Source organism: Pelobates fuscus, chromosome 10 (assembly GCF_036172605.1).
Source record: "Pelobates fuscus isolate aPelFus1 chromosome 10, aPelFus1.pri, whole genome shotgun sequence".
In the NCBI taxonomy this organism is placed as follows: Eukaryota; Metazoa; Chordata; class Amphibia; order Anura; family Pelobatidae; genus Pelobates; species Pelobates fuscus.
Window position 1 is genome coordinate 87,632,506 of NC_086326.1, and position 18,304 is coordinate 87,650,809.

The 18,304-nt window shown below is 41.9% G+C and overlaps 1 protein-coding gene across 2 annotated transcripts in view; it reads right to left on the minus strand.

Moving 5' to 3' along the window:
* The window catches only part of ASCC1 (activating signal cointegrator 1 complex subunit 1), a 305,402-nt gene that overhangs the window by 262,098 nt on the left and 25,000 nt on the right, over positions 1 to 18,304 (minus strand). For both annotated transcript variants that reach the window (XM_063433946.1, XM_063433945.1), the window contains 3 exons: positions 13,354 to 13,477; positions 10,281 to 10,380; positions 5,087 to 5,184 (listed from right to left, as the gene is read on the minus strand). In XM_063433946.1, the coding sequence (XP_063290016.1) occupies positions 5,087 to 5,184; positions 10,281 to 10,380; positions 13,354 to 13,465 (310 nt within the window). In that variant the 5' untranslated portion in view covers positions 13,466 to 13,477. The remainder of the gene's footprint in view (positions 1 to 5,086; positions 5,185 to 10,280; positions 10,381 to 13,353; positions 13,478 to 18,304) is intronic.

Sequence of the window (18,304 nt, forward strand, 5' to 3'; positions counted from 1 at the left end):
GTACAGGATTATCAGATACAGCTATTAAATTCTGCATGAATACATCAAGGTCAAAGTGATACTAATCCACAAGAGGCAGAGAAGGAGAGTAGTAAATACAGATTAAGGAAAAAATGAGACATATCAATTGTCAACCATTCAGTAGGCATGTGCAATACCAGTGCGCCACCTAGTGTTAAAATACTGAAACTTGTATCAAGAACACGACAGATTCCCGTCTAAATTTGGAAGGCTTGACATCAGTTTTATAATTGAGCTGTGAAAGTGGATTTGTCACAGTTTGTGTTTTATGTCAAGCCAACAGTGACACCTAACAAGCTCTAAGTTACTACTGGATAAAATATCACAGCAAAAAAGCAAATGTTCAATTTTGGACGGTAATTCACAAGAAGTATGGATATCAAGGCACTTCTTTTAGGTAAGGGCCAGTCCAAGGATCATACCCTGGTGTAGTTCCATCAGCTTTTGTGTTTCTTCACTCTAGTGAGGACATTATATGTCCAATGAGGACTTGAAATATTGAGCACCGATAGTTGTGATGCTTGGAAAATCCCTTTAATAAAATGTAAATCTATACATGCTAGCAAAATCAGACAATGTGAAGAATAGGTATTACAAGTCTTAAGTGTTCTTGTTGGTCAGAACTGCACACAAATCCATGCACTCTCAAATGGATGAATGTGGCGTTCCGCAATACCAAAAATGAGGCCATGTGCTAGGCTAGGTGTTCTAAAGTGCTGCATTCTACAGAGTAGAAGGTCATTGCAAATGTAGTTTACACTTCTATGCTAACAGAAATAGAACATAGAAATATAAGCTAATATCTTCATCTAGAAACTGCAGATAAACATTTATTGTGTGCACTGTCCCAAAATGTCATATCGGCATTACAGGTGAACATAAGAGGTCTGTATGGAAAGTATCCAGCCATGTAATATGAAAAATAGAGACATACTGGGGGGCGGAGCTTGACCGCTGAGCCGGGTGGACGCAACTAACATGGGCTCCGGCCGAGCGGGCACGATCCGGGGCCAAAGCGGCGACCACCTCACCCAAAGCCACTCGGGGGTGCGCCACCCACGTCGGGGGTGCCCTCCTGAACCCAGCGACACCACTCCAGGGTCCGTAGAGGCCGGGAAAGCGGAGAAACTAATGCGGCCTACTGAGGCCGAAACCGGGGAGAGGCGGCCGCTCTCTCCGATACAAAAACCACCCAGCGACATCTCTGTAACCTACCCCCCCCCCCCCCCCTTTGGACCGGCGGGGGATATCCCGGTCCACACTGGAAGCAAGCAGGCGTCCTAGACACGAGCCAAACCGGGGACACTGTCCCACAGGGTAAACCCTTAATGGCGGCTCGGCGCAAACGGGGCAAGCGGAGCACACACACCCAGCCACCCATGTCACCACTGGAGACCTTCGACCACCTCTGCACAAGCTTCAGGTATGCCCTGCAGAAGAGGGGTGTCACCTACCGGCAAGCAGAGAGAATGGTGACCTCGTGGATACGACCCGCTGCACGAAGGAGCTACTACAGACAGACACCACGAGGCTCCAAAATGGCCGCCCGACTATGCAGACACAAGCGGGCTCAGCGACGGAAAACGGCGGGAGGCCTACCGGGCGCATCCCCCTACACACAACGGAAACAGCCCGGACCGGCGAAACAACCGCTGCAAGCAAGCGACTCCCAGCACACAGAGCAACCTACACCGATACCACATGCACATCAAGAAGACCCAAGCGACGGTACAGCTGAGGACTCCACGACACACTGCCAGAGCCAACTACTGCAGCAGCCTCAACAAGCTGGGGGGCGACAGTGGAGAGACTCAGAAGGACAATGCCCTGGGCTTACCGGCAACAGGCATCGGCTAAAAGCGCCCAATATACCGCCCTCCACAGGTACTCGTAGCCTGGACAGTTACTTGCTATCGCAACAAAGAAGCACCCAGACTTTGATGCCTAGTACAGCTGTAAAGCAGACTACGATCAGCACTACTCTGTGCTCCACAGGACATTTGAGACTACTCATTTTTCCAGTAACTTTACCCTAAGAAATGCTAGGCTCTACCTCAAGCCGCCCAAGTTTAGCGTGTTTAGCATGTAAAGCAATGACTAGCTCATGATTTACTATAACCTTGTTTCATGTCTTAAATGTTTCAAAGTTTGCATGTTTTGCCTTTCAAGTATAGCCTTAACCATAACTCACATTAGCTACTGACGAAGCTCTGGTTATTGAGAGGGGACTGAGGAATAAGCAAGCTTTCTTTGCAACCTGAGCCTCCCCATCATAGTTCATTAACCCTCTAGAGCCAAAAAGGTGCAGCATTTATGATACACGAGTCCAACCTTTTTCCTTTCTTTTCTTTTAAGCATGCCCTTCACTAAGAATGGCCTCGGCAAAAGCGGAGAACTAACTGTAACTACACTCTAACATATATAATCCAAGCTTTGCATTATCCCTAGTTTCATACCTTGAATAGGCCTGGTGTTATTTTATAAGCCTGATTTAGAAATATGTTTATGCGCTAGTTGTTTTAAGCTGTTTTGTCCTAAGTACACAAGAGCGCAATGTCTATCCAAGCCACATTACAGTCCCTGTAGGAACGCGAAAAGCCCGGTAGAATGCCGTTGTGGCAACCGCAGTCATAAATGTACTTTGTCCTATATTACCTACATATGTAACTAAGCTACAGAAACAGTTATACATAACCTGCCATACTACACGTAGTTTAATCAACTATTAACCTAAAAAATTGTGCAGAATATTCCACATGCCAACCAACTGTTAAATGTCTATATGTAAAAAAGCTTGTTGAACTGTTGGGGCATGACGAGCCCACTTGTTATGTTTTCATGCACACTAAAAATAAAGAATTAAAAAAAAAAAAAAAGTAAAGAACACTATAAAATAAGATAGGCACATATCAAGATATGGAGGAAAGAAAGCTAAGAGAAAGAGTGATAAGTTTAAATATAGCACAAGTTTGTCAACTAAGTAAGAGATAGTGAGATAAAACTCACGTAATAAAGTGTTGGAGGTGTAAAAAAAAAAAAAAAAAAAAAAAAAATAGAGACATACTGAAGAAGATACAAGAAACATTGTACATAGGACAATGATGCCTTAGTCCCCTTCAAAGTAAGCATCTTGGGATCTCACAGCTTCTCTTCCACTGTTCAGAATACTCAGCAAAATCCTTTGTGGGAATCGCCATCAGCTGCCTTTACGTATTTACCTAAATCTCATCGACCGTCTGAAATATATTCCCTTTTTTTTTTGCAGTGCATAGAATTGGTACATGCAGGCTCAAAGTGCCCCAAAGGCATTCCACAAGCATTTCCCTCGTGTAACATGCGGGGCATTGTATTATCAGGCACAATTTTATAATAAAACATAGCAGGTTAAACATTGTAGCTTCGACTATAGGTATATAATTATGCTATAAGCAAGCTCGGTTTGAGCGTGGGTTAGAGTAGTAGTTGACGTTTGATACTCGTATACATTGCTAGGCAGGTAGATCATGCACAGTTGTTATGGTTAATGTGCTAGGCTAGTGTCATGTAGTGATGCTCGTGTTTGGCACTGAAGTGTAGTGTCTATGTGTGACAAGCTGAGTGAGCGACAGCATTTATGACAAACATAACTCACAGTTCAGAGCTTTGAAAGAGGGTTATTGTTCCTGGCTATTGTGAGGCTAAGTCTGAGTTACTGTTATCAGTGTTCAAGTGGTGTGGTCGGGACTCAGGCCGGTGTCGGGCTTCAGAAGGTGGGCTGAGGACTGTGTTGTCCGCCATCCTCAGCCTATGCCCCTTGCTTGCCTCAGTGTAGAGTCCGCGTCAAGGTCTGCTTTATCTGTGCCTTTTCCCGATGTGTGGGAGCATGACACGTCCCTGTCTCTTCGGCTCCGGGCATTGTAGGGAGCTAGTGCCCTTTGTCCGTGGATCCCCCTCCATCGTGAGGTCAGATCGTGGTTCCCCGGCTTGCGGTTTTCCCCGCGGGTGGTCGGACTGCGGCCAAGAGTCTCCTCCAGTTGAGCCCCGACCCGGAAGAGGGGCAGGTGTCCGCTGCTGTGTGGCAAGTAGGTGCTATGTCAGGGGTTGCTGGCAGGGCCCCACGTTTGGCTATGCGGTCCCAGAATGCTTGGCAAACAGCCTCAAAGCGGGCTTCAAAAGCCTCTCTCCAGCTCTGGTGCGGTAGGCTCAGTTGCCTGTGCTGGGATTGCGCTGAGGCAGCCATCTTGAGGGTGCCTTGTGGCTCAACCAGGTTTCCCGGTCAAGCCCTGGTGCAATAGCTTTCGATGTGTACTACAGTCGCTTGGTTGCTTAGTTTGGGCCGGGATATCCCCCACCAGTCCGGGGGGGGGGGGGGGGGGGGGGTAGGAGTTCGGACGTGTGTTGAGCCAGTTTGCCAGATCTCTAGTGAGGAGAGCGGCCGCCTCTCCTCAGTTCAATCCTCAGCAGGCCTTAACGGAATTGTAGGGTTCCCGGCGGTTGTTAGGCGAGATTCGGGTGTCAGGCGGCTCCCCTGGGTATCCCCTTCTCGATTATCGTCCTCCTGATACCAGACGTGCCGTTTTTTGGGGGGTTTCACCCCCAACTCATCAGTTTTGGTCAGGAGCTCGGTTCCTGCACGTCTGTTCAGTCTAGAAGCTAGGCTGCGCCCCCCGAAATCTCTTCCCTTTTAAAGTAGATTTTATTTTTCGGAAAAGCCAGAAGTCGCAGGGTGCCAAATCTTTCAACAGATTCTCGACCATCTTTAAAACATTTCTGCCTCCCCTAAAGCCTTCTGAATCATCAGGATAGTTTCCCCGGAGGAATGATCAAGATCAGTCATTTTTAATGCAACAGCCGCACAGTACACATGCTTACTCAACGGTGTCTAGAGCCTCCACTGACTATTGCAGTGAAGTCGTCACTGTTCACACATGCACATTCCAGTCCACTTTCTTTAGCTGCCAGGTTACATCGATGTCGCACAAACCGTTTTCAGTATATTAACAATGGCTGGACTTTTTCCAGACATACCTCTTATACTACAAAAATAAGTGACAAATTTCAAGCACAAAAAAAAAGTCTTCCTTACCAATTTCACCTTCAAGCCCAGGACGGGGGATACTAATAGAGGTTCGTGTGTCAGATTCAAGGTTCCTCTTGGTCTCCCCTTTCTTTCCAATAATGTATCTAATATACAAAACAGAAAAACATACATTTAACCCCTTAGTGAACAGACCGTTTTCTTATTTACTTACCGTTAAGGACCAGGGCTGTTTTTACATTTCTGCTGTGTTTGTGTTTAGCTGTAAATATCCTCTTACTCATTTACTGTCCCCATACATATTATATACTGTTTTTCTCGCCATTAAATGGTCTTTCTAAAGATACAATTATTTTCATGATATCATATATTTTACTATAAAAAGTTTTTTTTTGTTTTTTTTAAATATGATGAATAAATGTAAAGAAACACAACTTTTTCTAACTTTGACCCACAAAATCTGTTACGCATCTACAACCGCCAAAAAATACCCATGCTAAATAGTTTCTAAATTTTGTCCTGAGTTTAAAAATACCCAATGTTAACATGTTCTTAGCTTTTTTTTTTGCAAGTTATAGGGCTATAAGTACAAGTAGGACATTGCTGTTTCAAAATATTTTTTTTTTTAATATTTATCAATAGTGACATTGTAACACTGTTATCTGTCATAAATCTCTGAATCACACCTTACATGTATATATGTCCGGTATGTCCGATCTTTTTTAGTAGCCACTTAGTCACAAACACTGACCAAAGTTAGCATTTATATTTGTTTGTGTGATAAAAATGCAAAAAACTATTATGAATGCTAACTTTGGCCAGTGTTTGTGGCTAAGTGGCTATTAAAAAAGACTGAACATACCCCATTTGCAATACCTTGGGTTGTCTTCTTTTGCAAATGGTATGCCATCATGGGGGTAATTCTCATTCCTGGGCTACCATACGTTCTCAAAAGGCAACATAACCAATCTGGCAAATTTCAATGTCTTATATTTGACCCTATAACCTTCAAAAACACTATAAAACCTGTACATGGGGTTACCCCAAGAGAGACTCGGGAGACTTCGCTGAACACAAATAATAATGTTTCAAAACAGTAAAACGTATCACAACAATGATATCATCAATAAAAGTGCTATTTGTGTGTGAAAAATGCAAAAAACTTCACTTTCATTGACAATATCATCGCTGTGATATGTTTTACTGTTATAAAACACTAATATTTGTGTCCAGCAAAGTCTCCCGAGTAAAACAGTACCCACCATGTACAGGTTTTAGGGCGTCATGGAAAGTTACAGGGTTAAATACAGTGCTAGCAAATTAAATTCTCTGGACTTTTGGCCTGGGTTGTCAGGCAGGTCCCTCAAATTGCAATCAATAAAATTACTTAATTATTTAAAAATGTTACATAAATATGCATGTTGAATTTAAGTATGGCTAGATAACTTTTAAAGAATTGGTCAAATATAGTAATAAAAGTATCCTCTTGGTGGCCTCTCGGATACCAGGAACGGAAACCACGACAGGGCAATGAGCCAAGGTATTCTGGGGTTTAAATATCCCTCCTTGGGCTGTGACTGGTCAGAGCTTGGCCTCTGACACCAGAATGTGTGTGTGCGTCAACTTGTGACATCATACGCACATTCGTGTGACTTTTGGAGGTGGGGCTACAAATGGATGCGACCACTCGGTCGGCGCGATCTTGGATCCCATATGTGGAGAGGATGGAAACCCCAGCTGGTTGGCTCCCGGCTCTCTGCTGCAGAGGTAATTCCAATCGGGTGTGACCACGTCGGCCACGAGCCGGGGGCCAGGACAGGTGCAAAGAGAACTTTGTTGGAGCTGAAGGGAACTAACAATGATTTTTAATATAGTAGGAATATTTTTTTTATGTCCTTATATGTCTTTATCAATGTTATTTTGTTTATTGATAGTTAAATCTTTCAGCACAACACATCTCTTTTAACTTGGTTTCTTCGTTCTTAGATTCCTATCTCACGCAGACTGCTATCAGACTCCCATCAGCTGAAAGCCCAGGTTTCCTTCACCCAGTGATGACCAGCACACACACACAGAGATGTTGACACAAAGTATGGGACGAGTTGTCGCCATCTGAGAACAAGCACTCATTCACATCAGCATAGATTTTAGAGGACTGGGGAAGATATGTTTGCGTGGAGATGCTCTACAGGAACGTGTAGGGCCCTGCACTACAGGTGTATTCCTCAGCGGCAAACACACATACTGCAGCACAGTTTTGGAGGACTACAAAAAATTGAAAGAAATTTATTAAGCAACCAGCACACATATAATATAATCTATTTACTCTTTTTTCAACTGTAGATTTACCATGGTCCTGCAGTCGAGCAACTGAGATAAAGTCACACAAAAAAAAAAGTCACACACAATGATAATTTATGGAGACGCCAAACAAAACAAGCATCGTTTCAGCTTCCACTGAAGCCTACAGGCTGTGCTTCCACTAGAGCTAAGGCAGAGATTAAAAGGACACTCCAGACCCCTAAAGCACTTAAGCTTGCTGACAGGGCCGTCTTTAATGTTGATTGGACTCTGAGCAAACACTTGCTTGGGCACCCTGGACCATGCCTCCTCTCCCCCCATCCCGGGCATGCAATCACAACCTTCACCCCAACCCAGCGGCAGAACTAATGTATAGAGTGTCCTGGTGCAAGAACATTTTTTTCAGGCCTTCCCTGTAGCGCAAGAGGGAAGAAAAGATAGATCCCCATCTTTCATATAAGTCCTGCGATGCTATGCCAGCTAGGGATCTAACATCCTTGCAGGGTTGTATTTGTGAGCAGTGTTTGTGCATTTGAAGGTAAGCATGTTTTTGTATAGCGTGTAAGTGTGCATGTAGGGGTGTTTTGTATGTACTGGTACCATTGGAATGCAGTGGTGTACTTGTGTATAGTGTTTGCGTTTGAATGCACGGTTGTGTGTTTGTCTGTAGTGTTGGCTTTTAAGTGCAGGTGTGCTTTTGTAGAGTTGGTGATTGCATAGAATTTTAGTGTTTTAATTCAGGGGTGTGTTTGTATGTAATGTTTGTATTTGCATGCAGGGGTGTGTTTGGATGTAGTGTTGGCTTTTAAATGCATATGTACATTTGTGTGTAGTATTGGTGTTTCAGCATAGAATTTTAGTGTTTTAATTCAGGGGTGTGTTTGTATTTGTGTTTGTGTTTGCAAGGGTGTGTTTGATTTCTGGGATGTATGCACATACATATTAACACATATAAACACACACATTAACACGCAGATACACACATATAAACACCTTGACACATACTGGCATATACACAAACACACACACAGATACACGCACTTTGATACACACACAGACATACACACACTGGCACATTCACACACAGAGATACACACACACACACACACACTGACACAGATATGTACACACACTCAGATACACACAGGAACACATGCAGGGGTGTATTTGTGTACAGTGCTAGCGATGGAATATAGGAGTATCCTACTCTAAATCCAAATGCTTGCTCAACTTCACTTCTCATACTCCCCTGATGTTTGGTAGAGATGCTTGATAGACATGGGCATATATATCCACATTTAGTACTTATGGCATTTAAGCCTCTTCAAGGATAGGAAAGGAGCACACAGAATACTCTTTGCACCATAATCAATACCAGTGTTCCAAATCTCAAATTATACACCACGAACAAGACCAACTTTAACTCTCCTCGTTTATACTCAATATGACTCACACAAAAAACTGAAAATACCTTGCAATGGCACACCAGGTCTTGCAAGGTATTTGTGTAGCTACCTGCAGGGCCGCCATGAGGGGGGCAGTTGCCATAGGCCCTGCGGTCCTGGGGGGCCCAGACGACAGGGCCCTACATTCAAAATGTGCACAGATATATATTGCGATTATCGTTATCCAATAGCGCGACCGGGCTCTTTAAAGATGGCAGTGCTGGGAGTAAGTGAGCTCAGCTCACTGCATCCTAGCAAACCCCCACGTGGGAGGGGAGAGAACCAGAGAGAGGGGAGAGCCAGAGCCTGACTCCCACCAGTCCCTGTCAGAAGAGGCCACGCTCCTGCACCCAAAAGGTAAGAAACCGGAGGGTGGCTAAAATATGACCAACATGACGTGTGTGTCAGGGTATCTGTGTATACTTAAGTATATATGTGTATATCTGTATCTTTCAGTGTGTGTATCTGCGTTTCTGTATGTATCTGTGTGACGGTCTGTACCTGAGTGTCTGGGTGTGTGCCTGTGTATGCATCTGTGTGACAGTCTGTACCTGAGTCTCTGGGTGTGTGCCTGTGTACGTATTTTGTGTCTCTGTATGTATCTGTGTGTACCTGATTGTCTGTGTGTATGTATCTGTGTATATGTATCTGAGTGTATGTGTGTTTGTCTGTACATGTATCTGCATGTCTGTGTATGTATTTGTGTGTATGTGTATGTCTGTGTGTACCTGATTGTATGTGTGTGTTTTTTTGTTTAAGTGCGTACCAGAGTGTCTGTGTGTGTGTCTGTGCATGTATCTGTGAGTATATCTGTGTGTGTGTATATGTGTGTAACTGTGAGGTAGTTTGTGTAACTGTATATCTGTGTATTTGCATCCATGCCAGTGTGTTTCTGTGTATCTGTATGTGTGTCAATGTGCGTGGGTGTGTATATGCACACCACACATAATGCACGTCTGCATTCACACATACATACAGAATTGAGCAATGAAACTTCAGAGGCATCTATACACCAAAACTACTTCATTAAGCCAAGCTTGTTTTGGTGACTATAGTGTCCCTTTAAGTCATGCATATGTATGAGGAGGAAAGAGGAACTCTAAATCTGCCAGCCTACGCGGTGGGGTATGCATCTTTTGAAGTACAGCCTGACGTAAGGCCTTGATTTAATATTTTTGGATAAGCTTTTCAAATGATTTAATATTATGCAAATATTTTAATTTTGTAATATTTTTATATAGTAATGTGTTTTGTTTTTGTGTAAATTATAGATTTTATAATTATAATTTTTTATTTTTTCTATTTAGCCAAATATATAAAATTATTTGAATAGCTTATCCAAAAATATTAAAGTGAGGCCTTAGTCAGTGGGGGTTAGAGACTTCGAAGCAGTATCCTACAGTCTCTCTAGTGAGTTGCAATTGATAATTTAATAAATATTAAGTAGACATTAGAAGGATAAGAAAAAACTTTTTTTTTTTTTTTTTTAAACTTACTTAAATAGTTGACTGGGAAGATCTACTGTACATTTAAAACCCCTTTCAGACTCTTCCACTGTGAAGTCGTCACAAGGCTCGTCTAAGCACTGCATGGGCTCTGCAAAATATGGTAATATAACATGTTTTTTTAACAAGCATCTAAACTCTGCATATCAAAAACACACAAATACATAGCATGAGTACAGTCTACTCTGCATTCACATTTATAGGGCTCTTAAAATGATTCCTTATTTGCTCCCAAAGAGCACATCATTTGTTCAAGTAATAATAGAGTATTCAAAAACAACCGGTTTATTTTGCAGACTAATTTAATATGTTTTCCAAATGAATCAATACTGTTAGAAAAAAATTCTAAAGGATTTATCTCCAAAAATTCCTATAGACTTTATTTTACCAATACTACTGTAATGCATTTAATAGGTTTTGGCATATTAATATGCTGTATATTTGACATGCTCAAATCTTTATAGGTTTTGAATAATATAAACGTTTTGCAGAATGCTGGACCATAATCCTGCCTTTTTAGTCACACCCCCTCACTCCAGAAAAAGACTTCCTAATCAAAAAGGTACAGTACTGAATGATCTGAACAACAAAACAACCTGCATTAGAAGGAGAGGCATATAGTAAGGATGTCGCTCCCTGCTTACAGTTTATCTGACTGTCTGCAGCCAGGTTGTGAATTACAAACATCTATCTCCGTACTGTTGGGGCTGAGATGGTGTGCTTAGCTTTGATAAGTGTAAGGTTTAATAAATAAGGAAGTATTTCTGATTTTTTTTGATGTGCAGAAACTTATAAAGATTTGAGCATGCAAAAAAAAAAAAAATTAATAAAAAAAATACAGCATGTTAATGAAGTAAAAATCTATCAAATTCATTAAATTTGTATTGGTGCCCGGAGTGTCCTTTAATGGTGACTTCTGTAGATAAATAATTCTGAAAGTTTTGCTAACAGTATTGAATCACATGGAAAGCTTTTTACATTGAGACTTAACTGACTTTAATAATATGAGGGACAGGTTCGATATTAAAGGACCACTCTAGGCACCCAGACCACTTCAGCCTAATGAAGTGGTCTGGGTGCCTGGTCCAGCTAGGTTTAACCCTTTTTTATATATAAACATAGCAGTTTCAGAGAAACTGCTATGTTTATATAAGGGTTCAGCCAGCCTCTAAATCCTCTAATGGCTGTCTCATTGACAGCCGCTAGAGGCGCTTGCGTGATTCTCACTGTGAAAATCACAGTGAGAGCACGCAAGCGTCCATAGGAAAGCATTGTAAATGCTTTCCTATGCGACCGGCTGAATGCGCACGCAGCTCTTGCCGCGCATGCGCATTCAGCCGAAAGGGAGGATCGGAGGCGGAGAGGAGGAGGAGAGCTCCCCGCCCGGCGCTGGAATAAAGGTAAGTTTTAACCCTTTCCTCTCCCCAGAGCCGGGCAAGAGGGGGTCCCTGAGGGTGGGGGCACCGTCAGGGCACTATAGTGCCACGAAAACGAGTATGTTTTCTTGGCACTATAGTGGTCCTTTAAGTGCTAAACAGCAATCTGTGTTAATTTTGGCGGCAAATTTCTATTTAGTTTTAGTCATTGTCTTTTGACTAAAAAGTTATTTTAGTTTTAGTCATATTTTAGTCATCCGATTTGTTTTAGTTTTAGTCAACTAAATCTCAAAAATTTTAGCCAACTAAAATCTGACTAAAATGGATAGTCGACAAAATTAACACTGACAGGAATTAAACAATTTCAGATGCCACACTGTATTTTTAACTTAAGCCACATAGGTATCTAAATCGAGAACGTTGCAAGGGTGGGCTTGACAAAGTTTCGAGCCCCGAACTGGCTCCCGAAAGCCATTTGTCTGATTTTATCAATGTTTCATTGTTAGCCAAAGTTTCCTGAAAATATGAAAAAAAAAAAACTAAATAAATGTGTAATTTCTCTCCAGTTTTCCAGACCAGCTATTTTAACTTACATTTCGCTATTCCCTCATCAGTTCTAGACAGCTCTGGGTTTAACGAATAATATTATGAAGAAAAAACATGCTCAGTAGAATAAGTGGCAAATCTAGATGCCTCGAATTCTATAAATAATTCATACACTGGTCAGGAGGTTTTTCTTTTGTAAACAGGTTTCCAATTAAATATTAATGTTTCATCTACCTAATATATCCAAGTAGAATGCAATTTTTACACTGCTTTTTTACGGCCTTCAAGTGTCCTACATTTACAACAATCTCTCAGAGAAATGAATGTTCTGCTCCATAATTCACAACCTTATCTTGAAATATGAAAATAACACGTGCAGCTGAACATCAGATATTACAAATTATGTTGAAGGAAAAGTGCATGTTAGTTTGCAATCTTGGTTATGTAAAAGCAGTGGACAAAAATAAATCTGTAACAAAATGCAGGTGGCTAAAGCTGAATCATTTTTCAATCACATAAAAGAATTGAATTAATAATAGGCTAAATTTGGTATAATGCTAAGCTGTGTCATCAGCCCAAACTATGACATTAAATTGTCCTTTTCTGAATCATCTGCCAGATCCAAGGCTTCAGGTTGGGAGAACAGGGAAAGAGGGCTCTGAAGACTACAGGGAGGGGGGCTGTTCTATAGAGTAAAACATACATAGTATTTATGGGGGTGAGAATAGGTGGCTGAGGAGTGTATTTTACATACAGAAAAGCAGAATCACTACATGCACATTCATTAATATGGACAATAAACACAGAAACAGTGATAAACACTCGTTTTTATATGCACAACCATGGACTTTGGCACGCAACACATGTAAAAACATCCACTAGCAACGCATTTCGCTCACTTGGTAATGTAAAAGGGGAGCTACTGATAGGCCGAGAACGTCAGCTGATGGTTTCAGGCTATCAGTGGCAACAAGTCCGAGGCTTCCTCCTTTGGACAAAGAAAGGAAGTTCAGACGCAGAGCGGTCACCAAATTATTTTTGCGCTCAAGCCCCAGTTTTTTTTTTTTTTACCTTAGCAATGCCACTGCTCAAAATACACAAAAAATACATCTCTTCTGGTATCACTATTAAATGTGTGTTACCTCTATAGAAATCATCCTCTTCTTCCTCATTTTGAAAAGTAGTCTCTCGAATTGTGTTCTTCCTGTATATCCGCCCTCCGATGTTAATCAAGGTAGGATGTAATACTTCCATATTCAGTAATCTCTACAATAATTTAACATATTATTATTATTATTATTATTGCCATTTATATAGCGCCAACAGATTCCGTAGCGCTTTACAATATTATGAGAGGGGATTTAACTATAAATAGGGCAATTACAAATAAACTTACAGGAACAATAGGTTGAAGAGGACCCTGCTCAATCGAGCTTACATTCTATAGCAGGTGGGGTGTAAAACACATTAGGACAGGAATTTACAATCAAATAAGGTGGGCTGCCCTTTAGGAGAGAGCAAGAGACAGGTATGTGAGGTAGGGGTTAGTCTTGGAGGCCATAAGCTTTCCTAAAGAGATGGGTTTTAAGGCACTTCTTAAAAGATGCAAGACTAGGGGAGAGTCTGATGGCGGTAGGCAGGCTATTCCATAGGAAGGGAGCCGCCCGCGAGAAGTCCTGCAAGCGCGAGTTGGCCGTACGAGTGCGGACAACGGACAGGAGGTGGTCACGGGCAGAGCGGAGAGACCGAGAAGGGACATACCTATGAATCTGTGAGGAGATATAAGAGGGGCTGGAGTTGTTCAGTGCTTTATAGGTGTGAGTTAGTACCTTGAATTAACTCCTATTGCATACAGGAAGCCAATGTAAGGACTGGCAGAAGGGTGAGGTGTGAGAGAAACGACTAGAGAGGAAAATCAGTCTAGCAGCAGCGTTCATTACGGACTGTAGGGGTGCAGTACGGCTTTTGGGAAGACCAATCAGGAGAGGGTTACAGTAATCCATGCGGGAAATTACTAGAGCATGGACAAGCTCCTTGGTAGTATCTGGTGCAAGAAAGGGGCGGATGCGGGCTATGTTTTTAAGATAGAATCTACAGGATTTGGCAACATGCTGGATGTGAGGCTCAAAGGTGAGACCAGAGTCAAGTATGACGCCAAGACAGCGCGCTTGCAAGGATGGACTGATGTTGGTACCACAAACTTGAAGGGAGAGCGAAAGAGGAGGATCAGTATTAGGAGGAGGAAAGACAAGGAGCTCAGTTTAATTAGAATCCAGGTACATAATAAATAGAATCAGACATACCATATCTAATTAGATCAAAGACCAACCGTATGAAAAACATGGTGTAAGTAGGATCAGTTTATCTAATAAGGAATATGTCTCAGAGGCTAAATTCAGAGAATACTCACCGTTATCAAGCTCCTATGGGAGAAACCCTTTAATGCATGTTTGACTTTTATGTCAACCCAGGACTCCTGGGAGGACCCCCCCATATTTGACCGAGAGGAACCCACCTCGTTTAGCTCCCAAGTTGGGTCTTAGGAAAGAATAGAGAATACATAAGGTGATAATTATCCTTTTAATCTGTGACTTGACTTGTCTTGCTGCTAATTGAATAAATAGAGAGTTTTTAAATGAATGTCTAAGCACTATGATTACTATAGTACACTGTAGTGGTTATGGTGCCAGGAGTACCCTGGCACTGTCCCATCGTAAGAACTGTATTCATAGTTTTTACGATTTTACTGGGTCCACCAGGCATTTTCAATCAATTTGATCAACACACAAAAAAAGGTGGTGTTTTGTTAAAAATATAGCCCATAATCTTAACATGATTAGTTGCTCAGCCTCTCAGCAGCATCTACATTTATTAACTGAACAAAGTAGCATTAGGAATGTATACCTGTATTCCTAACGCTGTAGTGTCCCTGTCACACCTCCCAAGGCACTACTGGACTCTCTACCCTTCTCCCCCCCCCATGTGACATTATCGAGAAGGTATGGTTTTCTCCTGCTATGGTCCCATCAAACACTCCTCATAGATAATCATGGGGGACCGGATGCACATGTGAAGTGAGCGCTGATCTCGTATTAAATGCTTCTCATAGGAAAGCAGTGAATACATACATTTTCTATGAGTTGCTAAGTCATGTTTTACTCGGTTTGTGCAGCTTACGTTCCTTTAGCAAATGTCGATATGACAGCCATTAGAAGTACATTTAATCCTTCAAGGTATACATTGCCCTTTCTGTAAAAAAAAAAAGGCAATGTTTTACTTTGAAGGGATATACATACAGGACCACTTTATTGAGATGAAGAGGTCTGGATGACTTTAGTGTTCCTTTAATAAAAGAAAGGGATTGCAGGACCAATGAAAGACACTAACATCTATTTTTGTTTAACACATGCTACGTCATTAGTCCTCACCACACCAGTAGATTTTATTTGTATTTATTTTTTTATTGTAAAGCAAAACTGGGGGTGTTGTGCGGTTTATCGTTGGCTCCTATGGACCAGCGCGCTCTGGTTTTCATGATCTCATTAAATGACAAAAGATTTCTGAATAAGAACCTCAGTGATCACCCAGTGTAAATAAAAGAACCATTTGTGCAATTATGAAAATACATGCACTGTGTGAGGCAAACTGTAATGAAGAACATCAGCTGGTAACTGAGTATCTATTGTTTTACAAAACACAGTCTAAATAAACTCTGAAATGATAGTGGACCACACAACAACAATGACTGATGGTCACCGTCCACATCACTTTTATAAGACTCTTCCAAGTACTTCCTTATTTGCCCAGATGAGCACACAATGTGGTTAAATAATAATAGACCACCTCACAATTTAAGGTCGTTCTACAGACTAAATTAATTGTGTGTAATACTAGTGCAGTGGTTCTTAGTCTTTTGCTGTTAGGGAAACAAATTAAATTCAGTAAGGCATTTAGCTCACTGACCATTCTTCAAATGTTTTTGAATAGCAGCTAAATTTTTATCAAACCGCTTCCAAAATAAAGGGGGTGGGAGGGAGCATGGGTTGGCAATGATGAACTGTCTGCTCACTAGAACACTTACATTATTATCCAATTTTATCTATGAAATAAAAAAAATCTATAATGGTTATGGTACAAAACATAAATGACCCTTTTGACACCAAAGATGCAATAATGCATAATAATAAAAAGTGGCAATTGTTTGTTTAGTATCCTAGGTTGCCAAATCTACTTATTTTTGCAGGAGGTTTAGGACTTTTGCATTCAGTCTGGCAAGCTGAGAAAGAACAACCTGGTAGCGTGTTGTATTCAATAGCTCCAAGTGAGAAATCAGTCAATTTATAATTAATAAATTGGTTTCATATTAGAAGATTATGAACTCTACATACAGCTGGATACTTCCTCATAGTTTAGGGTTGTGGAGCTAAATCTAAGAGGCTAACAATTGCCAGAACACCTGCCTTATAAAACTTCTCAATGAGCAGTCGTACTGCTTGGTGAGAAGGCTGTGTTTGGGCAGCCACAGAAAGGCTGTGCTGGGGAAGAAGGAGAGGGATTCCAGTTGCCACAGATACTAGATCTGCAGCTATTGTAAGCCAAGATTTCATATAACTCCCGTCATCAAAAGAAACCACATGCACATTTCATATGTGGTTATACATAGTACATTCTATTCCTAATAAATACACTATAAAATACACTACAATGCACTGTGCGTGTGATCAAATGCTTCTCATAGAGAAGCATTGAAACAAATGCTTCGCTATGAGTTGTATTTGATGACCTACTAATTGTAGAGGAAGCGCCTCTAGTGATTGTCAGAAGACAATCACTAGAGGTTTGTTCAACCTAGCAAGGTAAGCATTGCATTTTATACAAAGCTGGCAATATTTTACCCTGCATGGTTAAAATTACAGGGCCACTGCAGCCAGACTGATTGATTGCGATGACGTGGTCTTGGTGATTTTGGTGGTCCTTTAATTATCATACTTTGATAGCTTTGTCACATGTAATGAAGCGGTGGCGTTGTGTAGGTAACTACCTGTCCTGTCTCTCACGGTCGCCAACATAGTGTTTCTGCTGACCCCCTTCAGCACATGGCCCTCCCATCTGCCAGGAGTCCACATCAGTACTGTACTTTTCACATACACAAAATTCTCTATGGGAGATCCTCCACAGGCAAAGCCATGTTCCCCTTTACTGTCACTATTGACAGCTGAGGGCTTGACAGCACTAGCTCTGCCTTTTTGTCGAGAGCTTGAAAAATAGAGAAAACAAAGTACTTCCTACTTTGTCTTATATCGTTTGACTGCAGTCTTTATGATCATTTCACAAAGATTATATCTTTAAGCAAATATTCAATACAACTTAAATACAAAGCTGTATTTCTGGTTCTATCACTCCCCCTCGCGCCCCTACCCCACCCCACCCCATAAATAAAGAGCTAAAAAGCCTTCTTTTACTTACCTGCACCCGGCACCCTCCTCTGTCCCGCAACAAGCAGGGTCTAATACGCATGTGCGGCAAATACTGTGCACGCTAGACCTCCCTAAAGGGAAAGCACTGAATCAATACTTTCCTATGGGGAAAAATCTGATGCTGAGCGTGAGGACATCCGACGTCAGATACCACACCAAAGGTCCGTTTCAATTCAGGAAGCCCTCTAGTGGCTGTCTGGTAGGCAGCCACTGAGGGCAGACTTAGAGCTGCAATGTAAACATTGCAGTTTCTATAGAACTATAATGTTTAACCCCTTAAGGACCAAACTTCTGGAATAAAAGGGAATCATGACATGTCACACAAGTCATGTGTCCTTAAGGGGTTAAAGGACCACTATAGTGCCAGGAAAACATACTCGTTTTCCTAGCACTATAGTGCCCCCAGGGTCCACTCGCGCCGGGCTCTAGGGGGTGGAAGGGGTTAAACTTACCTCTTTCTCCAGCGGCGAGCGGGGGACTCTCCTCCTCCTCGGCTGAATGCGCATGCGTGGCAGGAGCCGCGTGCGTATTCAGCCAATCCATAGGAAAGCATTCACAATGCTTTCCTATGGACGCTGGCGTCTTCTCACTATGAAAAACACAGTGAGAAGCGCGG